Genomic DNA, 13,390 nt, shown 5'->3' with positions numbered 1-13,390 from the left:
GCATTGCTAACCACCAAGCTAAAAAAATCCTAAAAGAGTACTTCTAAAATAAGGCATGAAGAAAAAGCTGTGGTAATGTCTCTGATGCCTGGAATCCATCACATCTTACCTACAGATGAATTATGCTTTAGAACTGCCTGTTTCTTTCCATTGACTATGAAGGGGATTCAAGTGACTAGTTCAGATACAGAAGTTTTCATTAGTGGTCTAAAATCAGATTAGATGAAGCCCACAGCCCTGGAGCCTCATTAACTAAAGTCCAACTTAACTTTTATCTGTATCTGCTTTGCAAACCAAACTCCTCAATGCAGTGCAATATTTGCATGAATCAAACATTTGATATGTGTGGAACAAATTATTTTGAAGAAATGCATAGACAATTTTAATGATACATAGTAAATTTTGAGGCTACTTACGTCAGATTTAGGCCGTGCTCCAGTCAACATTCGGTAAGGTAAACAATTTAGATACTGGTAGTCTCCTCTTCTATTTTTCCAAGATCCTTTTTCTTGATAATCTCCATAAAGGCCTGTCTCTACTTGAGCAGGGCACTGTAAGAGAATTTTTAAAAGCCTATAAATAAAGACAAGTCAGAAATATTTTTAATGTGAACTCTAAGATAAAAACTTTGGAATTTTATCTTTTTCCTCTGATTTTATCTTTTCCTCTGGATTTTTCTCCTCTGATGTAAGGCAGACATTTGGTTTCAATTTTTTTTTTCTTAAAAGCACCTGCTGCATCATTTTTACACTTTGCTAAGCTAAACATCCAGCCATTATGGAAAGTAGCTTCCTTAACATCCAGTATACACAACTGGAGAACTAATCAAAAACAGTACATCTTCCTTTAACTTAAAGGAACTGAATCATTTTGTAGAAAGAGAAATGATTTCATTAAAATTATTTTTAAACTTTATTTCATGTTTATTTTTGTATATTAAACGGAGACCCAGAAAATTCCCATTTTCAAATTACAGATTCTGCACTTTTCAAATAAATTTTTCCTTATTCCCTGAAACCTGGGGAGTTCTCATTTCATTGTTCCACTCCCACACCATTTTTTAAAAGGTGGGTGTCCTAATTCTGGGCTCACACTGAATGCAGTGTCAGGATGAGTCTAACTGCACAACATTCCCTCATGTATCCTGGTTTGCCCAAGGAATAACTGTGTGAGTGAGCAAGAAGCAATACATGTTGCAATCCAGCAGAATCCATACCACAGACAATCAGAGAAGCAGGGTCATGGGTGCACTGCAGAGCAATCCCAAGCTGTTGGGTACAATTATTCTAATCAGCCCATTTTCAGGCTCTTCCCCTTTATAAAGTGACATATGTGCTGCTGATTTTTAACAGCAACTGCCCAGTTCTCATTTAATACATTTTGTAGGGGTGTAAAATGAGGAGGCTTTGAAAAGGTGACAAAAAAATTAGTATGCAGCCCCCAAAAAGTTTGAAGACAATATACTAATGCAAAAGAATTAAATTATTAAATAAACTATAATCAAAGAGGAATTCCCTGCCATTCATAAATAATAAAAGACTGAAGCACAAAAAAATGGGATTCTCATTCACAAGATTTCCTGCTTTTTCTGTAGTGAAACTGAGTAGAAGATACTAAGTGTAATGGAGCAGATATATTAAACAACATGGAAACACACTGCAGCAAGAGTGATTTATCTCTGATGTTTCATTTACAAAATGTCTGCTTCCATACTGCTAGGAAGATTTTATTTCATAGGAAAGGTACAGATTTTACAGGAGTGGAACTATTGAATGTGTTTTTCCAAAACTAGCTGTTTTGTTGTTAGTACATTTAGACAGTACTGTTATTTGCACTTAAATCATGTGTTTATAGCATTGGTGAGAGAGTGTTTCAGAAAATAATTTGATTGTAGACAATTATTTTTAACATCTCCTCTGGATCAGCTACTGAGGAATCCAATCAGTGCTACTTCCTCATAATATTTGCCAACAAAAAAATGACCAGTAGCAATTTGTGGTTTACACAGTTGTAAAACAAGTCATCCCTTAGCCTTCATGTAAAAGCTATTATGTTTTAGAAAACAGCTTGAATTTTCTCACCAAAATACTGCAAAACTCTCTACTCTCACCCAATAGGTCCCATAATATTTATTCACCCAGCACATATTTTGGTTTCTTTTGTAAAAAAAAAAAAAATCTGTTTAAATGAGTATTATGAATAACACATACATTCACAACAGGAAAATGCAAAGAATAAAAAATATCAAAGAATTACTTCCATGAACAGGTGAAAAATCCTTCAGTAGAAAACTGACTGGATCAACCTAGTGATTAAATTACAAAATATATTTTGTAGATACAGCATTTGCTATAAGAAATAACTCTGTCATCTGTTAAAAATTGTCCACACCCTCAAGAGAACAACTTTCAGAGAAGCAGCTCCAACAAACCATGTTCCCACTCACACAGTAGTCACCTGCTTTGGAGATTTCGAGCCTCCAAAGCCAGCCTTACATCATAATTTCTTCTGTTAGTACCCAGTTGGGGATAAAACCATATGAAGAACACTGAAGCAGTTCATTTTATAGAAGCCAAATTTACACAGTTACTAGTAAACATATGTTTGAGAAAAGCCTTCTTTTTATTCAAGTATCATGGTGACAAGAAGAAAACATTAACATTTGATACGTGTGGAACAAATTACAAACTATAGTCAGAAATATGGTAAAATTAGCATGAACTGATAGAATATAAACTACTCATACAACTTGTGTGAAAACCAGACTTATTTTTTCCACTGCAACTGTCATTTTGAGATCTGCAGTAGCTGTTTCTTCACAGTACATTTATGTTGAGATTTATGAGGATCTATCTCTTCTTTGACTAGAAAATAAAACTAAAGCCACCCATTCTGAGGCAAATTATTCATTAATCCTTAAAGCAGAGCAGATGGTTCCCTTGCTCTACAAATTCTTTTGCAGGAGACAGCAAATGGTATTCCACCATCAGTTCCACAAGAGATTTTACAAGACTCTTTTTTGGCTCTGACCTTGCTGGTCTCATCAGAAAGACTGTGTATTAAGTGTTGTGCATTAAGTGACCTGTCCAGCTTCTGCATTGAAATTGGCTCTTTAAAGGTTTAAAGGTCATTTCCAGTTTGTCAAGGAAGGCTACAATAAAACGTGGCTGACTCACATATTTGCCTGTCCACACACAACTAAAATGAAGAGATCACTTCTATCCTTTAGGGTGAGGAAGAGGTGGCTTGATAAAGAGGACTGCAACTTCTCAAATATCATATTAAATAAAACAGTAATTTTGGTGCTGGTATTGAGAACATCCTAACACTCAAGCTGAGACTTTTGGTGGGAGCATATGTCCCAGAAAAAGGGCTGTGATGAAAGTCCTGGTCTCTCTGTACTCAGAAGATGTCTTGCCACTAGGTCTCGGGAAGAGAAGTGCAAGCATCTGGGCTGCTGGTAATGACATTCTCTATGCAAACATATCTGATGATGCTGTTCTTAATTATTAAAGTTCATTTGAAAATGTCACCTATTTAGATTTTTCTGCTGTTTACATGCAATAGGATTTGAAGACGTATCCTGTGATCTTCAAGCCATCACAGCTTTTACATTAGTAGAATAGGCACAGCCATAAAATAATGGGTGTTTAGATCACTGGTTACCCGACTGTCTCACAATGGGAAGTGTTTAAACTCGGATGGCTGGGATTTCACTTTCAGACAGAAAAGCAGACTACACTGTCACTGTATTTTGACAGAAACACTGAGCATTCTCCTGCAAAAAGACAGAACACTGTCCCTTAATAGGCAAATTAATTATGAAATTAATTTAGCTGGACAGAGCTGGTTCTAACTGGCTGACACGTACAGTAAGAAAGAAATGAGAGATGGCCATGGCCATCTGTTACTAACACTCTCTCTGTAGAACTTGGAAATACAAAGTGCAAGATTCTGAACATCCCACCTAGAGAGACAGGAACATTTACATTGTGATGATCCAAAAAGATGCTTTCTTTAAGAATTTACTTTTACAAAATGAAGCAGCAGTGACAGCAAAAACATTCACAAAAGATCACCCTCCACAAACTTCAAGCCAACATTCAGAGCTGAAAATCCACACAATTCGATCTTAAGAATTGAGTTTAATCATAGCCTGAAGTAGAGAACAAATACTTCTATTTCTCATGCTGGTCATTTTACATTAATCCCTTATATAAAAACCCTTTCTCATTCAATATCATTGCTCCTTTAATTCTATTTGCCCTCAAAATAAAAGCTTGAGAAACTGTTTGTCATCAATGCATGACAGCTGTCATCACAAAATATTCTTAACTAGAGGATTGCAGCTCTAAATCAACTATTCAAAAGCAAGCAAGCAAGCAAGCAATCTAGTTGTCCTGGGTGAGGGACAATAATTCAACCCTTAATGAAGACAGTGTCTCTCCTGCTGTTATATCTTCAAATAAATATGACAAGTATTAATAGGCTACCACTTAAATTGACAGTCTGAAAACCATGAGAGCAAATATCCCTAAAAATAATTAAAAAAAAAAGGTGTACAGTGCTTTTAAGCTATCCTGACAGAAAATTTAGAAGTTTCACCCTATCAAGAGGTCTGGTTATTTGACCATTAGCTATCTAATCAAACTAGAAATTTCATTTTATTGAGAGAAAACTTCTAACTTCCCCCTTACACCTGAGCTATTTGGCCTATTCTGAAACATAACTGAAAGCTAAGGCTTGAGGAGTGTTGTAGCTAAATGTTAGAGGAGGTACCATATGACATACATAAATTCTTACCAGTTTTTTGTGCCTTTTAGAAGAGGGAGTACTGGAGGGAGAAGAGCCAGCACTCAGAGCTTCTTCAATATCTAAGTTCAACTGTTCCAGTTTCTTCATAAGCCATGACATAGAGTCTGGCCATTCAGATTCTTTTTCTGGTTGGGTCTAAAAGAAATCAAACATTTGTGAAGTCTTAAAATATTCAAGATATTTGTAACTTGAAGATGCTTATCTTCTCTTCCAGCCCCCAAGGAAAAAGCTGACCAGTTCTTTCCCTGTCCTTGAATGACATTCTTCCATTTAGAAAGCTTCAATTATCACTCCAATCCCGATGACACATATTCATAGCTGTTCTACATACTCAAATGACTTTTGTATATCTGAATGACTTTCTAACAATTCATTTTGGGTGACCCACTGCTATTTCAAGCTAAGCAGAATCGAGACTAAAACTAACGTCAGTTCAATGCCTCTTCTTAAGCCACTTCTATTTCAGCATCTCTCCACTGATTGCTTGTTGCCAACAGGAACCAGAATATCAAAGATCATAATGTGCACTGTATTATATTCCTTACTATAATTCTAGACTTGTAGAATCTCTGCCCCTATGGTGGGAACACTTTATTGGTAACTTTGTCACTAGGATGCATTTTCCTTTTTATCTGAAGAGTTTTAGTGTATAACAAAAAATTTAATCTATTGTAATGTAATTGACAAAGATGCTTTTCTTATTCCTTAGTTTCCTCAAAATCCTTTCTAGTACTCTCCTAACGCACCTTTCCATTGTAGTCCCTATGCATACTGCTGCATTATGCCTTGTTTTCATTGTTCACATGACTTCTAATGATCCACTACAAAAACCAGTCACACTGAACTCCCTGTCAACACAGGCAGCTACTGCTCCCCAGAAGTCTGTCCTGAAGCTACTTCAGTTTTTTCATCTTCCTTCCTTTCACAAACAATACATATCTTTGCACAGAAGATAATTCCATAGTGAGCATAATCAGACAAACAGTAATAATGCATTTTCATCCTGCCATAATCCTAAGAGCATCATACCAACACTCCTCAAAACCTAGGGAAGATAGATGAGTACTGTTATTACTCTTACCTGGTGAATCTTTATGGTGCTTTGTTTCTTTAGAGGGTTTCACAAGTGGAACAGAAAGATAAGTAATTGCCTCACTATTGTAGGAAGAAAACCTTTACAAATAGAATCCAGGAGATTAATTCTGCTATTACACTGATATATATTATTACTAATGGAATTACTCATTTTCTCCCCAGTAACTAAGGTCCCAAATCATCAGACACTGAGTCCCATATTAGCAACAGACACATGATCCCTTCAGAGGGGCTAATATGATCTTTGTAGAGATTGTTTCAAAGCACAGAAAAATAAATACCCCAATTTTTACTTTTCCAAATCTTTATTTAGAATTTCACAATTTTTTACAACCTCTAAGTACTTCGCCTGAAATGCTGTAATAAGTGCTAAGCTGTACTTTGATTGCTTTCCATTGTCTTTCCAACTATTCCCAAGTAAACTACATGATGTTCCACAGAAAATGAGTATCAAAAGACAGTTCTCATATTGAATCCATTCTGAGTGAGATGACTTCACACAGAAAACGTGCATATTTATATATGTCCATAACAAATTTGTAAACAAAGCAAATATTCTCCTGTGGTTTTGCTTCCTCACATATTGGTCTTTCCAATACTAAAGAACACTCAAAAAAAGACTCAACAAGGACAAGACATGGAAACCCACCCAAATTCCACAAACAATATTGTATAAATTCTGAAAAAAATCTAATATTAATGTTCTATTTCTCAACACAGTAAAAATGCAATTTATTAAAAAGGGGCTCTAAGAATATGTTTTCTTACTTAATCATAGTAAACAATTCTGAAGCAACAATCACACAGGGAAATAAGTAAAGAGTGTTTGATTTCTGTGAGCTATGCAAATATTGCTCTTGCCAGGTGACAAGCACTGAAGCTTACATTAGAAGTTTGGGTTTCTAAGTTTAACAAGACGCAGCAGCAACTTCCACATGTTGAAACAGACCACTTTCTGTTCCACGACAGAAAAGACTACTTTGAGGGGTGTTGGAGAGGTGTCTCTATTTTAGTATTTTCCATGGAAAATACAAAAATAAAAATTCATGAAGACTTCAAAAAATTTCTAAGGCATTCCTATTGTATGCAACAACACACATAATATCATATTCCAATAAAAAGTATAGCTCCAAGCACAGGGATCACATTTTGCCTTTATCTTGACAAATATTTACTTACTAGAACAATACCTCCAATATTCACTAATGCTTTTTCAAACAACTCTATGAGCCAAACCCTCTTATTTTTATAAATTTCTTGTTTTAATGCTACAGAATTCAAAACACTGTCATTTCTAAAAAATACAAGTCCTAAGGAGTTTCACTGAACTATAAATCTCCTAGCATTCTCCATTCAGTTCTTTTTTTTAGTTCAGTAAGACTCTATATTGTGTCTATTAAGGGGATGAGGAAAAAGATGGGGTTTCATTATCCTTGAAGATAAAGCCAAATGGGCCTAGTTAGCAAATGCCATTCACTAATTGGAAATTTGGCACAAAAGCACCATTTGGAACAAATGCTGATTGGCTACGTATTTCAAAGGTTGCCTGAAATTCCTGCTAAACAGAAAAAACATGATGCTACTTACATTACAGCCTGCACAGTAGGACTTCTAACTGGTGAATAAATTTTGCCTAATCCATTCATGAGGAACACAGCTCCACAGTGTTCAGCCCCAGTAACTAGGTTGGACACTATCAAAGTGCTCCAAAGATCTGAGTACCAGGGTTTCCTGCCCATAGCAACTGCACAGGCAGTAGGGTCAGGGCGCCTTTGGAAGCTTTTGTGTTTTGCCCTTCAGAAGGAAAACAAATCTCACTTTAAATTATCTAGAGAATCATGGCCTGCTTTATTCACTGTTTTTTTTTCCCTAAAAGGTTACAGGGAGAACACTCCTTTCCATGTATTCTCAAGGTCTTTCTTTGTTAGAGCCATAGCCATTCAGCAATGCATAGGAACACTGTTACCTTTTAAAGAACCTTGAAAGCATAGAGACAGAAGTGCTTTACAGAAACACTTTTTACATGCTACCTTCAAACACAGAATCATATAGTTTTGAAAAGACCTTTAGGATCATCAAATCCAACCATTAACCCAGCACTGCCAAGTCTACCACTAAACCATGTCCCTCAGTGCTGCAGCTACACATCTTTTAAACACCTCCAGGGGTGGTGACTCCACCACTTCCCTGGACAGCCTGTTCCAATGCTTGACAACCCTTTCAGTGAAAAAAAAAAAAAAATCCTAACATGCAGTCTAAACCTCTCATGGTGCAAATTGGAGACCATTTACTCATGTCCTATACTAGACAGATGAGCAGTGACAGAAAGTGAGACCAGAGAATCCCTTGTCAAACAAGTGTTTTAAGGTGGAGCAACACTGTCTATGAAGATCATGGCATACCCTAGGCCAAGAACAACTTACTGGCCTTGAAAGTGAACTCCTCTGCTATATAGATTTCTCAACTCCCACATACTCATGTTAGATTAAAAAAAATTATAATCATAAAACAAGTATTATCCTCCATGGGAAATAGAAAATTAAGTGGTATGAACTTCCTAAAATCAGTTACAGATGCAGCTACTGTACTTAAGATAGCTATTGTATACAAGAATTATCTCAACAAATAAGATTTACTAAAACATATTTAACAATGAGCCAAACATAAAACTCAGTTCTATGTAGCTACTTCCTACAACAACCACAGTCTATTCTAGAACAGCTTAATGACTTTGTTACATGTACACATTCATATGTATCCAGACTCTGTATTAATTTGCATAGCTGAAATTTTATTACTACCAATAACAAATCAGAGATAAAACAAGGTGTAAAATTGTGCCCAATCATCTAAATAACGTATTTGCTCTTTTCTAACACTGAAAAGAAAATACGTTCCAGACATTCAGAGGTTAGTGCCTTTTGGACCAAAGGTTTCTGCACATTGTTTTTTAGCTTTCAAGTATTCTTCACTAATCTTATTTGGCAAAAACATCTGTGATAAAAGGCATATTTTTTTCAATGTTTGGTCATGAGGCTTATTGCAAGAGGCATAATAGCTGCCAGCAAATCTAAATTTAAACTGAAAGAATGTGGCAGAAATGAACAAGTCCATATAGAACACTCAGGGGTCAGGGTTAACCCCGCTGCCAGACCTCATCCTATACTGGAAGCAGAAAGGCTTTCCAAGTGAAGGGTTATGAGAAAATTACACAACTCCAAATTTATCTGATAATTTGTGGCTTTCACTTCAGAACTTCAATAGGTCCAATTGTTCTGGTAATTAATGTATTATACAACTTTGGGTAGTAAATCAGTAACCACCAAGTAAAGAATACCAATACTATTTAACCCTCCTCCCTATTAAATCTGCTCAGATAAAAATTCTCTCTGATGTACAGCCTACATCTGTAAAAAATGATTTTGTGGAACAATTTCAGGGACCAAATATCATATTCTGCTCTTGCTGCATGGATGGGGCCCCTCTGTTCTTAAAAGAATCTCTGTGTAAAAGGCGGTCTCTCAGCTGCTGATGGCTTTGACTACAGGGAATGGAGGAGGAAGCCAGACTGATTCCCAATGCAAATTCCTTAAAGAAAAAATTAGAATACAAAGAACTCTTTAATTCAAAAAATAGATTTATATGTGCCTCCTCTATTGAAGACAAAATATATCAAAAAGAATTTTCCTTAATATCCCACTATAGTGTTGCTTAAGTATTTTCAGAGCTGTTGGATGGACAACTAACTTGTGGCACCTTCATCCTGGAAATCAGGTGAGTAAACTCAGCAGTTAGCAACCTTTTCACTTTTAAGAACTGTATGGCTATATAGCTGAAATTATCAAGGAAGTCTCTTCCATCTCTCAAGTCAGCAAGAAAGGCCATGCACATATGTTTCTGGGAAAATGAAAGCTCTTCAGGGATATCACATAAAATTCAGACTGGGTCCTTCTGATCCCCAAAACATTCACCTAAGATAGGCTGTAAAGACCTTAGCAGTTTTGCAGAAGAAAAGCTACATAAATACTAACATGAAGATATGTGTTAATATATTTTAAAGGAAACACCATTTCCAAGACGAATAATTTTTCCTTAAACTTATTACACTTCTTAAATATGTCTGTGTATGGAGCTTTGATTTTCATTCCTGTCCAGACACTTTCTTTTTGTTGCTTTCCTGCCTGAAGGCTGCTGCCTCAAGCTACTGATTTCTTCAGACAAGTTTTCAGAAGTGACACAAGCCATTCGTGTATGAATGATGAAACTTGCTGTATTTTTTGATGCTCTAGAGCAAACTAAATTGAATTTTAAACACATTTAAGGTTGTTTCTGGCTTTTCTGCATTTTCCCTTAGAGTGGCCCCACACACCTACCTTAGTTTTTTCATTAAGCTCAATTGTGCATTTCTATGACCTTATGTGTCTGTATTTAAGCACACCACTATGTCTTTGTCTATGTCTTTGAACAATTAATACAGTAAAATATAAAAAATACTGTGGAAATAATAACTTCAAGATATAGTACAATAAGAATATTGGATGTTTTGGATTTTTTTTATGATTAACAGGTGAACACATGGGAGAAAATGGAACCCAAAGAAGACATGAGAAAATAATGTAACATAACCCTGACTTCATTACATGTGTTTGACTACTTAACTTTTCAAAGTCAAAATAGCTCAGAAATGGACTAAATACTTTTTTAGAACTGCTTTTAATCTTTCAGACAAATCTTTCAGAAAATTGGAAATTTTAATATTTAATTTGCATTCAACACATTGATCTTGCATGGTGATAATGTCCATCATATGAAAGAAAACAAAATTCTGAAGTCCTGTGTATCTTTTAAGGGTTCTTTCATTAGTTTTAAAGGTTCATTGCTCTAAGCTAGGAGGGACAGGACAGAATGCCTTGTATCAATGGAATCTTCCAAATACTAACTAAGTTTATGGAAAATTTCATAGATGAAACCCAAGCTAATTCCTGGGACTGAAGGCCACAAACTGTATCAGCATGGTGTTTCACCCAAGACAAGAGTGAAATTGGAAGGGGAGAAGAAAGGAATTTAGTTGAAGACAAGGCTTGGGGCAAAACATTCTGGAAACCAGTTCCACACTGCTGCAGAAGTTTTAAAGTGCAGAAATGCAGACAGTCTAATACGAAATTTCTGTTGCAGCTTCGTTTTGTTTCTAGCAAAAGTAACTAATTTTGTATTGAACTTCTCATTAAAAATAAAACCTAAAAACAATAACAACTTAAAATGGCACTGTTGGGGTGTGTTTTCAGTTTCCCCATATTATGGTTACTCCCTCTCCCCCTCTTTATGTTACATGGTCCATCCCTCCTTCTCCTCCTCCCCTTTCGCCTGTCAGTCTTCCCACTCCCCACCCCTGTTATGTGACTTTGGGCTGAGTCATCCCCCTGACCCCACCCCGGGGCTTGTCTGTCACCCTGAGGCCTCTCCCTTCTATCCAGAACCTTCCAGCCAGGGCCTCAGGTGATAGGCTGATTCCTGGGGACCCCTCCTTGCCTCTCACCTCATTGGACACCTTCCTTGATTGTCATTCCCTTCACCACTCCCCAGTTATTCCCCATTGGTCCCCTGTTGTTCCCTCCCTGTGTTGCCACCCCTGGTTATAATCAGCTGCAAGTTGTACCCAGTTGCCTTTTGGGGCATACCTGATTCAAGCTGAGGTGGGTCTCTTGGGCCACCAATAAACTTGGAGCAGCGGTACCCTCAGAAGGATGACTCCCGTGTCTTTGTCACTGTCGCATAGGGTCCTTTACTGGTCTGGCAGAGCAGAACTCGGCTGTCACACTCCTCACCCACGGTGGTCGTAGGGGGTGGCCTTTGTGTGCCGAACACCGAGCTAGCCAGAGACCAAAGAAGGCACCGCGACATGGCACCTAGTTGGTTTTAATGTCAAACTGGAATTTGCTCCAATGATTAAATTTTCCAGATTCTCAAAGCCTACAGCATCTCCATCTTCTATCAAATTATGATGTCAACACCAAATTTCACGAACAGGCTGTTTGTCAAGCCTTCACTGATGATACATGCTACAGAACTGGCACCCGAATGGCCAGACAGGCTGTCTTAATTGACATCTGCTCCTATTTCAGCACATGAATTATTCTCATGGGTTATCCCATCTTCAGCTGCTTCACAAGAGATGCCAGCTCATCATTTATCTATTCTACCATTTCCTCCACCGTGTGAAGTAGAGGAAGTGAACTGCACTTCTAGTATCCCAAACACTGATTCCAGGCAGTAGTCAAATTCCTGATATTGTCCATATTCCTTTGGTTTGGCACCATCAGCAACAGTGGTTGTATCTGCACATCACAATTAGTGACAACGAATGTCAAAGTACTTTACACACATAGGTATTGAAACAGAATTAATTTCTTCATTAAAAATTACTAATTACAGAATCCTCTCTTACCATGTCTCCCTTGAAGAATGTAATCATCTTGTGTCTGTTCACAGCAGGTATCTCCGTGCAGTGCTCCCTGACTACTAAATTCTAGGTTTCAGACTGCATTCCATGAGACTGAGGGATCTCACACCACTAAATCCACAAAAAGTTACAGCCCAGAATCAGTTAACCTACAGATCCTTCTCCACAATGTGGTTAGTTGTACCTTTTGAGATGGGGTAGGACTTAAAGAGTTTTCCTAAAATAGAGTTCTCTCTTTCAAAAACGTTATGGTTAGAGCTGCCCAGGATGTGTAAAAGCTAGGCGCAGCTTCACCTTTGGCCTGATACATTTCATATGACTTAAGGGGTAGGGATGTACTTCTGAGTGACAGAGAAGAACCAGAAGATACTGACACACCTGTAAATCGTCCCAAAGAAATTAGGGAGTGCTCCTTCCAAAAGGTGGGGCAGCCCACAGCCCAACTGAAATGCATCTATGCCTATGAATATGGCATGGGAAACAAGCAAATGGAGTTGGAAACCATGGTACAATTAGAAGACTACAACATATCAGGAAAAGAGGCTGGGACAGAACTGTATTCAAAGACTATGAGCTTTTTAAAAGAGACATGTAGGGACAGAGGGGTAGGGGTTTTGTGTTCTGTGTTAGGGAAGGGATAGATTGTGAAGAGCTGCCTCTGAAAAACAGCCACAAAAAGGTTGAGAGACTGTGGGTAAAAAATTCAAAGAAAGGACCAACAAAGGACACCTGCAGGTAGGGGTCTGATCAAGGGGAGACCAAGGTCAAGGCCTCCTGATTCAGATACAGAAAGCATGACACTTCAACACCTCATCCTAGGAGAGGACTTCACCACCTAGGCATCTGCCGGGAAAGCAGCACAGCTAGCTGTAAGAAATCCAGGGGATACATCAAGGACAACTTCCTGGTCCAGGTATTGGACAAAACAACCAGATGAAGAGCACTACTGGACCTGGTGCTCACCACAGTGGATGAGCTCATTAACGAGGTTAAGACTGGAGGCAGTCTAGGCTGCTGTAG

General features: G+C 37.5%; 1 protein-coding gene across 8 annotated transcripts in view; it reads right to left on the bottom strand.

Annotated features, from left to right (window-relative positions):
• The window catches only part of STARD13 (StAR related lipid transfer domain containing 13), a 285,778-nt gene that overhangs the window by 206,955 nt on the left and 65,433 nt on the right, over positions 1-13,390 (bottom strand). For 7 of the 8 annotated variants that reach the window (XM_085579263.1, XM_085579267.1, XM_085579273.1 and 4 more), the window contains 2 exons: positions 4,804-4,950; positions 417-551 (listed from right to left, as the gene is read on the bottom strand). In XM_085579263.1, the coding sequence (XP_085435389.1) occupies positions 417-551; positions 4,804-4,950 (282 nt within the window). The remainder of the gene's footprint in view (positions 1-416; positions 552-4,803; positions 4,951-13,390) is intronic. The other variant, XM_085579284.1, reaches the window with a different exon arrangement.

Source organism: Lonchura striata, chromosome 1 (genome assembly GCF_050655825.1).
Source record: "Lonchura striata isolate lonStrDom1 chromosome 1, ASM5065582v1, whole genome shotgun sequence".
In the NCBI taxonomy this organism is placed as follows: Eukaryota; Metazoa; Chordata; class Aves; order Passeriformes; family Estrildidae; genus Lonchura; species Lonchura striata.
Note: the sequence above shows the minus strand (reverse complement) of the source record. Positions and strands in the feature narration are given on the sequence as shown.